The sequence below is a fragment of the Rattus rattus genome, chromosome 14 (genome assembly GCF_011064425.1).
Source record: "Rattus rattus isolate New Zealand chromosome 14, Rrattus_CSIRO_v1, whole genome shotgun sequence".
Classification (NCBI taxonomy): Eukaryota; Metazoa; Chordata; class Mammalia; order Rodentia; family Muridae; genus Rattus; species Rattus rattus.
In genome coordinates, this window is record NC_046167.1 from 76,492,201 (window position 1) to 76,506,436 (window position 14,236).

General features: G+C 42.7%; 1 protein-coding gene across 3 annotated transcripts in view; it reads right to left on the reverse strand.

Moving 5' to 3' along the window:
• Aopep (aminopeptidase O (putative)) overlaps positions 1-14,236 on the reverse strand; it is a 307,096-nt gene that overhangs the window by 258,552 nt on the left and 34,308 nt on the right. For all 3 annotated transcript variants that reach the window (XM_032884277.1, XM_032884276.1, XM_032884275.1), the window contains exon 2: positions 3,955-4,892. In XM_032884277.1, coding sequence (XP_032740168.1) covers positions 3,955-4,892 — 938 coding nt within the window. The remainder of the gene's footprint in view (positions 1-3,954; positions 4,893-14,236) is intronic.

Sequence of the window (14,236 nt, forward strand, 5' to 3'; positions counted from 1 at the left end):
GGAGGGGCACAGGGACTTCAGGGTCCAGGGAATGTTGCCTCTTCTGAAGGTTGCAGCTATGTTTTAAGTCAACTTAATTTTAAACAGTTTAGGTGTTAAGTTCATTTAGAGATAAGAAGTTCTTCTGCACCCCACAGCTCCTTTCCCTTTTACAGTCACTGTGTCTGTCACATTTAGAGAGCATACCACAGCAGGCTTCATTTAGATTCCCTGAATATTCTTTTTCTTTTGGAAATACTGTTGTTGTTGTTTTTGAAACAGGGTTTTGCTAAATAGTCCAGGCTGGTCTCCAACTCACAATTCTACCTCAGGCTCTTTAGAAGTGATCACAAGATCTCATATGTGAGGGAGTGCATACAAGATACCATACGACATTTTGTTTGAGAAAAAGTCTCTCTATGTAGCATAGTCAGGCATCAAAGCTTGTGGTGCTCCCCAGCTTTGCCCCTCTGGCCTCCACAGTGCTGGAATTACAGGTGTGTGCCACAGTGCCCTCCTTGCCCCTCTGGCCTCCATAGTGCCCTCCTTGCCCCCCTGGCCTCCACAGTGCCCTCCTTGCCCCTCTGACCTCCACAGTGCCCTCCTTGCCCCTGTCCCATCTGGCTCCACAGTGCCCTCCTTGCCCCTCTGGCCTCCACAGTGCCCTCCTTGCCCCTCTGGCCTCCACAGTGCCCTCCTTGCCCCTCTGGCCTCCACAGTGCCCTCCTTGCCCCTCTGGCCTCCACAGTGCCCTCCTTGCCCCTCTGCCCCTCTGGCCTCCACAGTGCCCTCCTTGCCCCTCTGGCCTCCACAGTGCCCTCCTTGCCCCTCTGGCCTCCACAGTGCCCTCCTTGCCCCTCTGGCCTCCACAGTGCCCTCCTTGCCCCTCTGGCCTCCACAGTGCCCTCCTTGCCCCTCTGGCCTCCACAGTGCTCTCCTTGCCCCTCTGGCCTCCACAGTGCCCTCCTTGCCTGTAGTACTTCTAATTTTCAATACTTCTTAGGTTCTTCTTGACTGGCAGCTGCATAGACTTTGTTACTGCTGACCCCATAGCTTTGACACATAACTCAGGGATTATGTCATTTTGTCACTGGGTTTTCCCCAGAGTTCAATCTCTCCCATGACTTACCTGTGCTGACCATGGCCCTGGTCATCTTGCCAAGAGCACACAGATTACTCGATTCACACCCCCTTCATATTATATGCTTTAAAAAGAAAGCATTCTGTGTGTTCACTAGCCCATAGAAACCCATAGCCACTTCTGCATGCAATCACCCATAGCTTACCAAGCTAATATTCACAGTATGGCTCCATGTCAGAATGCACCAGTGCAGGGTCTGGCTCATCTGTATCCTGGACATCAGGTTTGCAAGTCCTGCTGTCCATTCACTCGGTCACTTGCTCCCAGCATGCACACAGAGCAGGACTGGAACTGTCAGCTTGCTCCTTCCAGGAAACAGCTATATCCTTCACCACAGCACTCATGCACAGTTTCTCTTATCTATAGTCTCAGGGACTCGGCTCTTCTCTGGAGTTACTCAGTGGTCAAGCACTGTTGTAGCATATACAGGGTTCTGATCTGATCCCTAGTGCTAAGAAAGAAACACAAAAGCAGGACCTAGGGAGATGACTAAGAGGGCAAAGCATCTGCTGCCCATGGGTGAGGAGTTGACTGTGGCTACCCAGCACCCACAAAAATTCAGACCAGGGGATCCCCAAAGCAACCTGCCTAGACTAGATGAATCAGTGAGGTCCAGGTCTCAGTATATAAAGCAGACAGTGACTGAGAAAGATATTACAAAAAGTCAACTGTTGGCCACCACATGCATGCATGAACATGTCAACATGCATGTGAACATGCATTCACAGTACAAACACCTACATGTGTAAAACAGAAAACAGAAGCAATGTTAGCTGGGGCAACACCTTTCCCACACCCTCCAGGAAAGTTTTTTTTCACAGTCTTATCACACTTCACTTTTCATCCTGGGAAGGTCTGTTCTGCAAAATGATACTGACTTCAGTTACTTACTACCAAACGGGGGTGGGGGTCCATGCAAGCCACTACTAGACCCTGAGCACGGTGTCTCCAGAAACACCTGATACTGTGCTCAGCCCTGTTTGTGAAGGAGAGTAGAATTTATCCCATGCTGCTGTTCCCACCATTAAAGCCCACAACACTGAGGAAATATATTTTGTTCCTAAACCTAAAGTCTCAGTCAGTTGAACGTTCTTAGTTTCTAACTAGTCAACTGGACACACTTGGACCTATTTACGTAACTTCTTTGAATCAGGACCTCATTCTGTAGCCCAATCTGACCTTGAACTTTTGATAATATTCCTGTCTTCATCCTGCTTCCCTCTGGGGTTGCAGGCGTGAAGCCGGTACACCTAGCATTTTATTCTTAGGCACATGGGAGGCTTGACTGAGATTTGAGGCATCCAGGAACAGTGTTTTTACTGTAATCAGTCTCAAATATACACCCAAAGGGAAAGTAAGAGAAAGAGCAGCTCTCTGGGGTTTCCTTCTGAAACCAGCACATCGTATCCTCTTAGGATTCCATGCAAACACTAAACACGGAGACACCAAGAGTAAATTCTTACACTGACCTTTCTCCAGAGAAACCAGCACTTCTACATGCAATAGATTCAAGCCTGTCTTTGTGTTTAGTGCTTAGGATAAAAGGCCACACTTGAGGCTACTAACATGACTTCCAACTGCCAATAGTTCCTTCCTCCACAGTTTTAGTTCAAAGGTAAAGCATTGAGGAGTATAAAAACTACAGATTCCTTTTCAAATATTCAGTAGCATTATATGGTTAAGCTTGATGACAATATTCAGTAATTCCAAAAATTTTGAAGCTACAATAAGAAGACCTGCTCCTTCACAGTCTCCAAAGAATGCCCAGGAAGGTACCCTAGAAATAATCACTTTGCCTTTGTACTCATGAAATGCTGTACCAACCCTGAAACTTCTCAAAGGCTTCCTCAAACTCTAGCAGGAATAAGGCAGAAAGTAAACTCCCTCTGAGAGGTCTGGAAACCAGAGCAAGAGAAAAGATTCCAGGCAATGGGCAGGCTAATTAGAACACAGTATCAACATGACGCTTAAAAGGTAAATCTAAAAGGATGTGGGGAGGAGAGTGAGGAAGAAATGTAAGCAATTGCCAGAGACCACCACTTCCATCAAGGAGTGCTAAGAGAATGTTCTTAACAGCAGCTAATAGATGAGCAGCCCTTCATCTACCTCTTCAGTGATTCACTGTGCTGACTTGTATTAAAGAAATAGGTAAAATAGTGATGAACCAACAAAGTTTGATTTAGAAATTCTCTTTTTCTAAAAAGTCTGGATGACTGAAAAAAATCAACAAGACAAGGCTAAGGGGGCTGCCTGTGTCAGGCACCAAATCCCCTCACAGTATGAACTGGTCATCTTCCTGGTACCTCACAAGAAACCAGTGGGCAGTGTCTACAGGGCTGACTGCTTATCCTCAGAGGCAGCTCTCTTGCGCATTGGAGGTTCACATCAAATGATAACTGGCCAAGTCCAGGGAGACATTGCTAGAAGACAGTTAGAGTGAGGCCATCACACAGCATGGTTGGCCTAACCTCACACCACCCAGCCTCAGAGTGGTGGGGTTGAAGGATATTTTGAGAAAGTACTGGTTCACTTCCATCAGCAGCTCTAGAAGCCTCTACCAGTGATCTCAAATAACAGCCAGGCTCAGCATTTCAGCACCAAGTTGGCATTTCAAGCTCCTAACTCAGACATGATGGACTCTCTCCATCCTAACTTACAGGAGGTGATCTTATCAATAGCTGAGTATGCTCAGGGATTTACCTGCTGTCTGGATTTGAGTATGTCTGAGCAAGGCTACTGAACAAACAGAATCATCCCCACAAACTTGGTCTCTTTTTAGAGAGCATCCCTGAAGTGATGGGATTAGGGGCAGAGAAGCATTTGGATAAACCTACCTGCCATCCTGGTCTGAGGTCCAAGTCACTGACTGCCCCTCAGGTTTAGTTTTATACCATATCCTGATGGCATGAGGAAAGTCAGCAGCTGTCGGAGCCCCCTTCTTCCTGATCTGTAAGCTCCACTTGTCAGAGTCAAACAAGAGCTCCCCACAGCCAGGAGCCTGGCTGCAGCGAGTGTAGCAGTCTAACTGCTCCCTCCAAGCATCTGCAGGCAGAGCCACAAGGTCACGGACAATCTCACACCTGCGCTTCTCAGGAGCAGCTGTGAGGTTTGGAGCTTTTGTAAATTTCTCAAGGCCTGGCACAGCAGCCACATCCACCTCCTCTACCTTTAGCACAGTCAAATCACAGCAGTCCAACACTAGCAAGAAATCCTCTCTCCCATGATTCCCTGTGTCACAGCAGTACTTTGAGCTAGAGCTCTCAGAATCATGTTCCTTGTTGTCATGGTTACCATCATTATCAAAGGCATCTTGATCACTTTTACCATAGACTGCAAATTCCCTATGTCCCATCTTAGGTGAGAAAGTATTTGAATCCATCTTTGGAACGTGGCAGGGTTCAGCTGTCCTAAATATGTAGGCTTCCTCTGACTCCATCTGGAAGGTTTCCTGGGAGGAACTCGACTGTTTTTTACATCTGTTTCCATCTCCAAAGAAAAGCACTATGTTGCCCTCAAGGACTCGACTTCCAAAGTCCACATCCAAATCCAGTACGTAGTGCTTCACAAGCAGGTGGCTGGTGTTGGCCATGAGAGGCAGATCATCCTGAGAAGGGTCCAGGTTTATGTCCATGGTGTAGTTTGCAGTTGGTAGCTTTGCTGAATCGCAGCTGAGGCTTCTTATCTCCTCTAGTAGCTCAGAATCACAAATGGCTGGCTTACCAAATAAGAAGCACCCACTGGCATAGGTTGTCTTTCCACAACTTCCAATTCCCTGGCAAAGAAAAAAGTATGGTTAGATAAAATCCCAAATAGGACCCTAAGTACCCCTGCAGTTACAGATCCCATAGGTTGGCTACCTTACCTAGCAATCCCCAAGGTGGCAGCTGCTCAGGGAAGAATGAAGGATCATCTTTCTGACAGGAGAGAAGCCACATTACTGACTTCTAAGCTGCTAAGGGACACAGTCCTTGTTTCAAAAAGAGCAATTCTTATGTAAAACTGCAACTATTACTGACTCTTGTTTTAAAAGATATTAAATGTATCACTTTCTAATTTTGTGCGCCAAAACCTAAGTGATTGTTTTTCCACTGTGATTCTAAGTAACAAGTGTGAATGAGGGCTGAATGGCTTCATACATTGTATTCTTTGAGAGTAATAATTTAATCCACACAATATAACTCCAGGGATTAATGCACTTTTCACATTAGGCCTGCTCTCCTATCAGCACTTCCAGTAAATTACAGGAAAATGAGCCAATTTACCAGGAGTGCATTCTAAGTATTCCTTTGAGATTGCTCATGGAGACTTTTCAAATTTATAGTTAAATACTCAAGGTATACATTACAACTTAATAGCTGAAAACCATTAGCATTCTGGGTAATAGCTTTCTTGTGGCAAACAAAAGGTCTTATTTGGAAAAAAAAGTATGCAAATATCTATAAAAGGAAGGAGAGAGATTAAAATGTAGAAGCAGATGTTACAATACAATGTACGAGTTCTTCAGAAAAGATCTGAATCAAAATGTATTCCTACCTGATAACAATCCAGCTAAAAGGAGGATTATCTGAACCATTTCGGTCCCTGACATGCACCTGATTTCTTTTAGCATATGCTGCTTCTCTTTTACCAAAAGATGAAAAACAAATATCAGGGGGAAGAACTAAAACCCAATGATGACAGAGGACAGTATTTAAACTTTGTATTGTAAACTCCCTAGAGGTACTTCTTCTCAACCCCTTTGTCAACCATTATTTGCTTGACTTTACATAAATTGAGCGCTGTCCCCCATTTCTACTGTGCCCCTTACTTTCCAAGTTTATCTGCCCCTATTAGACCTTATTAAAGCATCTCTTGCTAGAATTTCCTTTCAGCAAACAACCTGAGTTTCTACCTTGTCCCTAGTGATTGATTTCCCATCAAAATCTCACCTAACCTCAGGAAGCCTGGCCTCCTATGGAACAGTTGTGACTGTTCAAGGCAGATCTGCCTGCCTTTGGGGCTGGCATGTTCCTGGCTCCTCCCCTCCTTCTGCATAGGCTTTCTTCCAGCTACTTCAGTCTGGCTCCTACCTCTTCATGCCCAATTTGTTAAATCCTGTTTTCCCTCTAAACCTCAGCTCAAATGCCTCAAAATCATTCCTGGATCCCTCTTCTCACTAACCAAAATATTTTATCTTGGAGTTTATTTTGCTTTCAGACAAACTAGCCTCACATTTGCAGTAATTCTCCTGCCTCTGCCTTCTGGGGTTGTAGGTGTGGGCCTCCAGGCTTGGCTTGGTAGTGAATTTAATTAAATACAACCAGAGTAGAAAACAAAACAAAACAAAACAAAAAACCCAAGATACAAAGACCAGTTTGAAATTTCTGGAGAAGCTGGTATCTGTCTGTCTTGGTACTGACAAAGCAGTGTGTGAAAAGGTAAGGGAGGGTCTGTTGGTGTCTGCTCAATTTCCACTGAATTACCATCTATGAATAATAAACTGGTTACCAACTGTATCTACTAATGGGAAATCACTGTGTGAAGTTCATTCTGCTGGTGTCTGGAGCAGTTAACACATAGTATATGTTATGGTTTGCCCTGGAGTTATCTTTATTTTGATGCTAATTCCACTGCCCCAAGGACAGCTGCCTAGTCACGCACTCAGGAATCAGGTGACTTCACCAGAACCTTCTCCCCATTGAATTTGTAAAATACAGGTGAGGGGCAGGTACAGGATAGAAGGAGGCCTGTCATTGGAGGAGAAGGAAGGATGGGCGGGAGAGAAGTTTGAAGGAGGAGACTGGAACAGAAAGGGAGAGAGAGGAGGGACAGAGAGAGAAGCCATGGCAGGTGATGTTAAGATTCTGCTCTGTGTATTTACAGGTTGTTATTAATGTTCTTAAGGGATGAATGGCACTGGACTTTGTATGTTTAAGTGGGCAATTATATCTTACCAATTGGGTCAAAGATTATTGTGTTGTGTGTGTGGCGGCAGGAGACACTGGGCCGCCGCGGAGTTGGGATGTGTTTCCGCCAAGATATCATCTTGGGGCACTGAGGTGCTGGACCTAGAGCAGGTAAAAGACAACCTTACTTTTTTTATTTTTTATGTTTTACAACAAGTATATATACTATTTTGTTGACTAAGATTTCTTTGTTTTTGTATTTTGCTTTTGAGGTAGGGTCTCAAAAATACTGTAGCCAATCTAGAACTTGCTATGTAGTCCAGGCTGGCTGCAAACTCCAAGCAACCTTCTGCTTCTGTCTCCTGAGTGCGGGGAATATATAGGAATTAAACCATAATGTCATTATATGCTTAGACTTAAAAGAAAAGATCTCAGAACACACAAGGCACTCAGAGACGTAAGTGTGTGTGCAGTTGGGTGAGGTGTGGAGGGATAAAGAGGAAGGCAAGGAGGAAGACAGAGAGAAAGAACAGACAATATCTAAACTATAACACCCAGAGAGACAGTTTAGCATTTATTCACACAGCTACTCATTAGCTGGCTCCCATGGGGGTCATTTATTTCTGAGAATGTATATAATTTAAGAATACACCATGTGCTACAGAGCCATGCTCAGCTCTTGTTTCGATGCTATGGTATGGTATAAGGCAGCTACCGTAGAGCTCCATCTGTCAGGCCGGCTATCAAAACCGTCACTATCAACCCCAGCAGTAGTTCTCTGGCGGCCAGGGGCTGATGGTTCTGAAGTGCCTGCCATTTGGCACAGACGTTTTCAAGAAGCTGGATCTCTATGCTGCCCAATTTGTCCCTGGGATCCCACCTCGGCCCCCAAGTGCTGCCATAGATACTATTCCCATCATGCCAGCTTTGGTGTGGACTTTACATGCTTTTGTATTTGTCACTGACAAGCTTTGGTTTTCTTCAGCAGAGTCTCCAGGACTGTTTTCATGGAAGCCATGCTAAGTCTTGTCTCTAAGCTCTCCACTGCTCTACTTGATGCTCATTCTCAGCTCATTTGAATGCCCTACCTTCCTGAGATGCTCATGAATCTGAAATGCAAAGAACCTCTAGGACTTTGTAATTCATGCCTCTTCCTAATGCAGAGGGAACACTATTCTTCTCAATAAAGGGATCGCTGTCTCTTTTGAACTCCAACTTTCGGGGACTTTTGTACAAAAATTCTGATCATATAGAGAATTACAGTGGATATTAACCTACCTGCACTATTACTGGTTAAAGCTAAACTGAGAGTGTGGCTTACTGAAGGAGTCAAAGGAAAATGAATTCCAAATGAAATATACTCACATGGCCATTGGTCGATGCTGAAACAGGTCAGAGCACCCAGAAGTAGTGGCCACTTCATCTAGGACATATGACTAGAAGACCAGGGAATGTTCTGTTGCCAGAATGCTCCCCCCAAAAAAAAGGGAGCTGAGCAAAGCATGACTAACTGGATTACATGATATGTCTACCTTCTTAAGAAGTAAAGTCACAGCCAAGTTTCTCTTGCCACAAGGAAGGAAGTGACAGAAACAAGCAGTCAGTATCAGTCACTATTTATTATACTTAGACCCTTGTTTCCTTTGGTATTTTCCCTTGCCAGTATTTTCTTTCTTAATGATCCCCTCCTGTTCCTGATGTCAGAAGGTCTCTATCTTCATAAATAAGCTAGCCCTGGCCCTATGGCTTATATTGATGCACACAGTTCTAGGGATCAAACCTTGACATAATTCCACCTCCATCTACATCTCTGTAAAGATGGACCACTGCTCTGTTTGCTACTTTAACCTGTCTTTAATTCATTGAACTTTAAAACAAAAAATTCTTTGGGCACACTCAGTCCAAATCTCTTGTTTTGCAGCAGTCAACCACAAGACCCAGAGAGACAGAGCACTTTGCACAAAAGTCGACCATTTCTCTTTTGTTGATGAGTGATTCCTCCAGGTCACATGGTGTCTCACTAATATTATCCAAATCACTGAATATCACCCAAAGACTTTTCATACCCTCACCTATCCTTTTCAATCCATAGCCCAGAAATGAGTTTTTCTTTTGGCCATTTTTTCTTTCCTTTTCCTTTTCCTTTTCCTTTTCCTTTCTCTCTCTCTCTCTCTCTCGGGTGTTTAAAGCTACCCCAAGAGATAATGAACAGCATTGTCATCTGAACTGAGTGTATTGTGTAAGCCCATATACCTTGGTTCTCCTTCACCTATTTTCTACTTGTGTTGGATTTGTGCATGAACTAGATCTCCCTTCTCTGGAAGTACACAGCTCTTGCTGGCGTCAATCAAGGTCACAGTCCCACATTTAAGGAAAAAATGAACTGGCTGTGGTTGCAAATGCATGTCTGTGGCTACTCTGAAAGGCTTTCTCAGCAGATGGCAGCCATACTTCTATGAAGCCTGTTGACTTCAGCACTTCTGGCTATTACTGCGCTCTGATTTTAAGTGCCAGCTTGCTTCACTGAAGCATTTTCCATGTGCTGTCATAAGCTATAACATGGAAAGGCCTCCCTCTCTATCAAAACCTTTAGTTAGTTTTCCTCAGCTACCCACTGCAGCCTCTGAAGCATGCACACTTTGTGTTCCAATGCTGAAATGCACATCTCAGAAACACCGGTGAAAGGCTCCAGGAGATTCGTGCACAGCTAAAGCAACACATCAGGGAAGGGAGACGGCCCAGCTCCTACAGTGTGGCCTGAGACAGACTTCTTTGACACATTCCTACATGAAGTGACAGAAAAAATCACTCCATGCTCCTTCCAAGCTACAGAGTAAGGTGTAGATATCGGTCCTTTACGTTTTCTGTGCCATATATACCTCAGACTGCTGATACATTTCGGGTTCATGGCTATGCTGAGTGGAGCTATCTGTGAAGCTGAGACTGGACACACTTGTGGATTTAACAGTATTTACAAAACAGTTCTGGTTCACAAAATTCTACAGTCTAGTAAAGTCATTCCCTGACAAACCACCTTCGCTGACCATGTTTTCTAGGACACACCTATGCCTCCTTCACACCACATCTTTTCCACATCATTTTTCCCCTTGCAGTTGGCTCGGGGCCAAAGGAGGAATTCCTGATTATGTTCACCCTTCTGCACTGCACACAGTGAGGAGGCTCTAGCTTTCACTCTGCGAGTCGCTAGCTCTCAGAGGAGGACAGCCTTATCGTTAAGATTTGGCCAACATGACTTCAGCCAGGGAAGCAGATTTTCACCTCTCCCTCTGGATCCTCCAGATCCAATCCCCAAGTCTCATCCCTGGTTCTGCAGTAGACCACCTGCCAAGGCCTTATCTCTGAACCTTATCTCCTGGGGACCATATCGATCTTCCACTTCTAACGTCCCTCTCCCAACTGGGACCTATCAGGATTCCAGAAGAATTTCCTGCCAGGCTAGAACACATAGCCAACACATCTTCCTAAGAACCAGAGATGTCCACAGAAACCAAGAAAGAAAATACCCATCCAACAAAGACAAGACTAGACATCATTACGAGACCTATAATCATCCCAAACCCAGATCCCTACAAACCAGCATAAAAGTACAATCAATAACAGCCTGGACAATATAGCTCCACTAGAGCCCAGTAACCCTCCCACAGAAGACCTTGGGTATAGCAACAGAGCTGAAACACAAGAAAAGACCTTTATGAATAAGAAGAGGTCCTTAGAGAACAAGTAAATAAACAATTAAAGAAACCCATGAAAACACAAACAAACAGTAAAAGGAGACAAATAAAGCAGTTCAAGATATGAAAGTGGAAATAGAATCAATACAGAAAAGCCAAACTGGGAGAAATCTGGAAAAGCAAAATTTAGGAACATGAACAGGAACTTCACTAACAGAATACAAGAGATGGAAGAGAGACTCTCAAGCATTAAAGATACAATAAAAAAATGGATACCTTGATCAAAGAAAATGCTAGATCTAAAAAACTCTTGTTACAAAATATCTAGGAAGTCTGTAAGACTAATAAGAAGAAACCCAGGTCAAAGATAAGGAAAAAATTTAAATAAAATCATAGAAGAAAATTTCCCTAACCTAACAAGGGAGAGGCCTATTAAGGTACAAGCATGGGAACACCAAATCGACTTGACTAGAGAAGAAAGTCTCCTCAGCAGATAATAACCAAACACTAAACACACAGAACAAAGAAAAACATTAAAATCTACAAGGGAAAAAGGTCAAGTAACATAAAGACAAAATTAGAATAATACTTGACTTCTCAATGGAGATTCTAAAAGCCAGAAAGGCCTAGACAGATGTTCTACAGACTCTAAGAGACCACAGATGCCAGCCCAGACCACTACACCACAATGGATGAAGGAAACAAGACATTCCATGACAAAATTAAATTTAAGGAATGTCTATTTACAAATCCAGCTCTACAGAAGACACTAGGAGAAAACTCCAAACTAAAAAGGTTAACCGGCCCAAGAAAACACAAGGAATAAATAATCTCAGACTAGCAAGTCAACAGAGGTAAATTAATCTTGATGACCTAAATTTTAATCCCAGAACCTTGTAAAAAGTTGGAGCAGTAAGGCACATTTGTAACCCCAGAATTTCTGAAGTGAGATTAAAAAGTAGAAACAAAAAAAATCACACTGAAGCTAAATCAATATCAGCTAAACTGGAATATACCGCAAAATACAGATATACACTGCCTCAACAAGGTGAAAGGTGAAAACTCACTCCTGGAACTAGTCCTCTGATCTCCACACATGGAATGTATCATGTACACACACCATCACCACCACAACTACAACAACAAAATAACAGGAATCAACAAATCCTGCTCATTGATATCTGTCACTATTGATGGTCTCAATTCCCCAATAAAAACACACAGTCTAACAGAATGGATACAATAACAAAATCCATCCTTCTGCTCCATCTAAGAAACACACTTTAACATCAAGGATAGTAATATCTTCAGGGTAAAAATATAGAAAAAGATATTCTAAGCAAATGAACGTGAGGAGCAAGCTGGTGCAGCCATTTTAACATCTGACAAAATAGACCACAAACCAAAACTAACCAGAAGAGACAAACACAGGCACAAAAATTCCACCTAGAGAACACTGCAATGTCTTTTTAAACATACAGTCTCTCTTTGTAACCCTGGGTGTCCTATAACTCACAGTGTAGACCAGGCTGTCCTCAAACATAAGAGATCCACTTACCTCTGCCCCCTAAGTGCTGGGATTAAAGGCATGGGACACCATTCCCGGCTCAGCACTGCAATTCTTAACATTTGTACATTAAACAAAAGAGCACAAAGTTCTTAAACAAAGCACTATTACAGCTTAAATCACACATTGACCCTCCCATACTGATAGTGGGATATTTCAATACCACACTCTTAGCAAAAGACAGATTATCCAGACAAAAATTAATTAGAGAAATGCTGGAGACAACCGATGTTATAAACCAAAGGGAATTAACAGATATTTATAGAACACTTTACCCAACCACAAAAGAATATGCCTTTCCTTTGCACCTCACCGAACTTTTTCCAAAATTGACCACATGCACAGATACAAGATACAAAGTCTCAACAGATACAAGAAAACTGAAGTAAAACCCTCATCTTATCTAATCACCACAAATCAAAGTTGGTTATCAACAGAAACAACAGGAAGCTTACAAATTCATAGAAACTGAACAACTCATATGGAATGAAAGATTGTTCAAGATAGAAATGGAGAAAGAAATTAAAGACTTTCTAGAATTGAATGAAAATATATATAACACACCAAACTTACAAGACACAATGAAGGCAGTTGTAAGAGACAAGTTCATAGCTCTAAGCACCTATGTAAAAAAAAAAAAAAAAAAAAACTGGAGAAATCTCATACTAGCAAATTAACAACACACCTGCAAGCTCTAGAACAAAAAGAAGAAATCTTGGCAAAAAAGGAGGAAATGGTAAGAAATAATCGAATTCAGGGCTGAAATGCAGAGGCGAATGCTAGCAGCAAACCACTGAACTGAGAACGGGATCTCTGTTGGAGGAATTAGAGAAAGGACTGAAGGAGCTGAAGGGGCTTGAGACCCCATATAAACAACAATGCCAACCAACCAGAGCTCCCAGGGACTAAACCACTACCCAAAGACTATACATGGACTGACCCATGGCTCCAACTGCATATGTAGCAGAGGATGGCCTTGTTGGACACCAATGGGTGGAAAAGCCCTTGGTCCTGCTAAGGCTGGACCCCCCAATGTAAGGCAATGTTGGGGGGGCAGGAAGAGGGGATGGTTTGGAAGGGGAACACCCTTATAGAAGCAGGGGAGGGGATGGGATAGGGTGCTTATGTCCGGGAAACCGGGAAAGGGAACAACATTTGAAATGTAAATTTAAAAAATCCAATAAAAAAACTTGTACTCTACTGAATTGAAAAAACATATAAATATGTATAAATATATATAAAAATTTCTCAATAGGTGCCACTTACCAAAGTTAAATCAAGATCAGATAAGCAATTTAAACAGACCCATAACCCCTAGTGAAATAGAAGTAGTCATTAGAAGCCCTTATACAACAAAAGCCAGGGTCAGATGGTTTTAGCAATAATTCTGCAGAATTCCAAACAGGTTAATACCTGTTAATACTCCCCAAATTATTATACAAAATGGAAACACAAGAAATATTGCCCGGGCTGGAGAGATGGCTCAGTGGTTAAGAACAATGACTGCTCTTCCAGAGGTCCTGAGTTCAATTCCCAGCAACCGCATGGTGGCTCACAACCATCTGTAAAGATATCTGATGCCCTCTTCTGGTGTATCTGGAGACAGCTACAGTGTACTTATAATAAATAAATGAATAAATAAATAAATCTTCAAAAAAAAAAAGAAATATTGCCCAGTTCATTTTATGAGGCCACAGTTACCCTGTTACCCAAACTATATAAAGACCCAACAAAGAAAGAATTATAGATGATTTTTTTATGAGCATAGATGCAAAATTTTCAATAAAATACTTTGAAACAGAATTCAAGAACACATCTCAGAGATGTAGGGATGGTTCAACATATTTAACTAAATATATAAAATTCACCATATAAACAGACAAAAGGCAAAAATCACATGATCATCTCTAGTGAGAGATGCAGAAAATGCCTTTGACAAAATCCAATCTTCCTTCATGATCAAAGTCCTAGA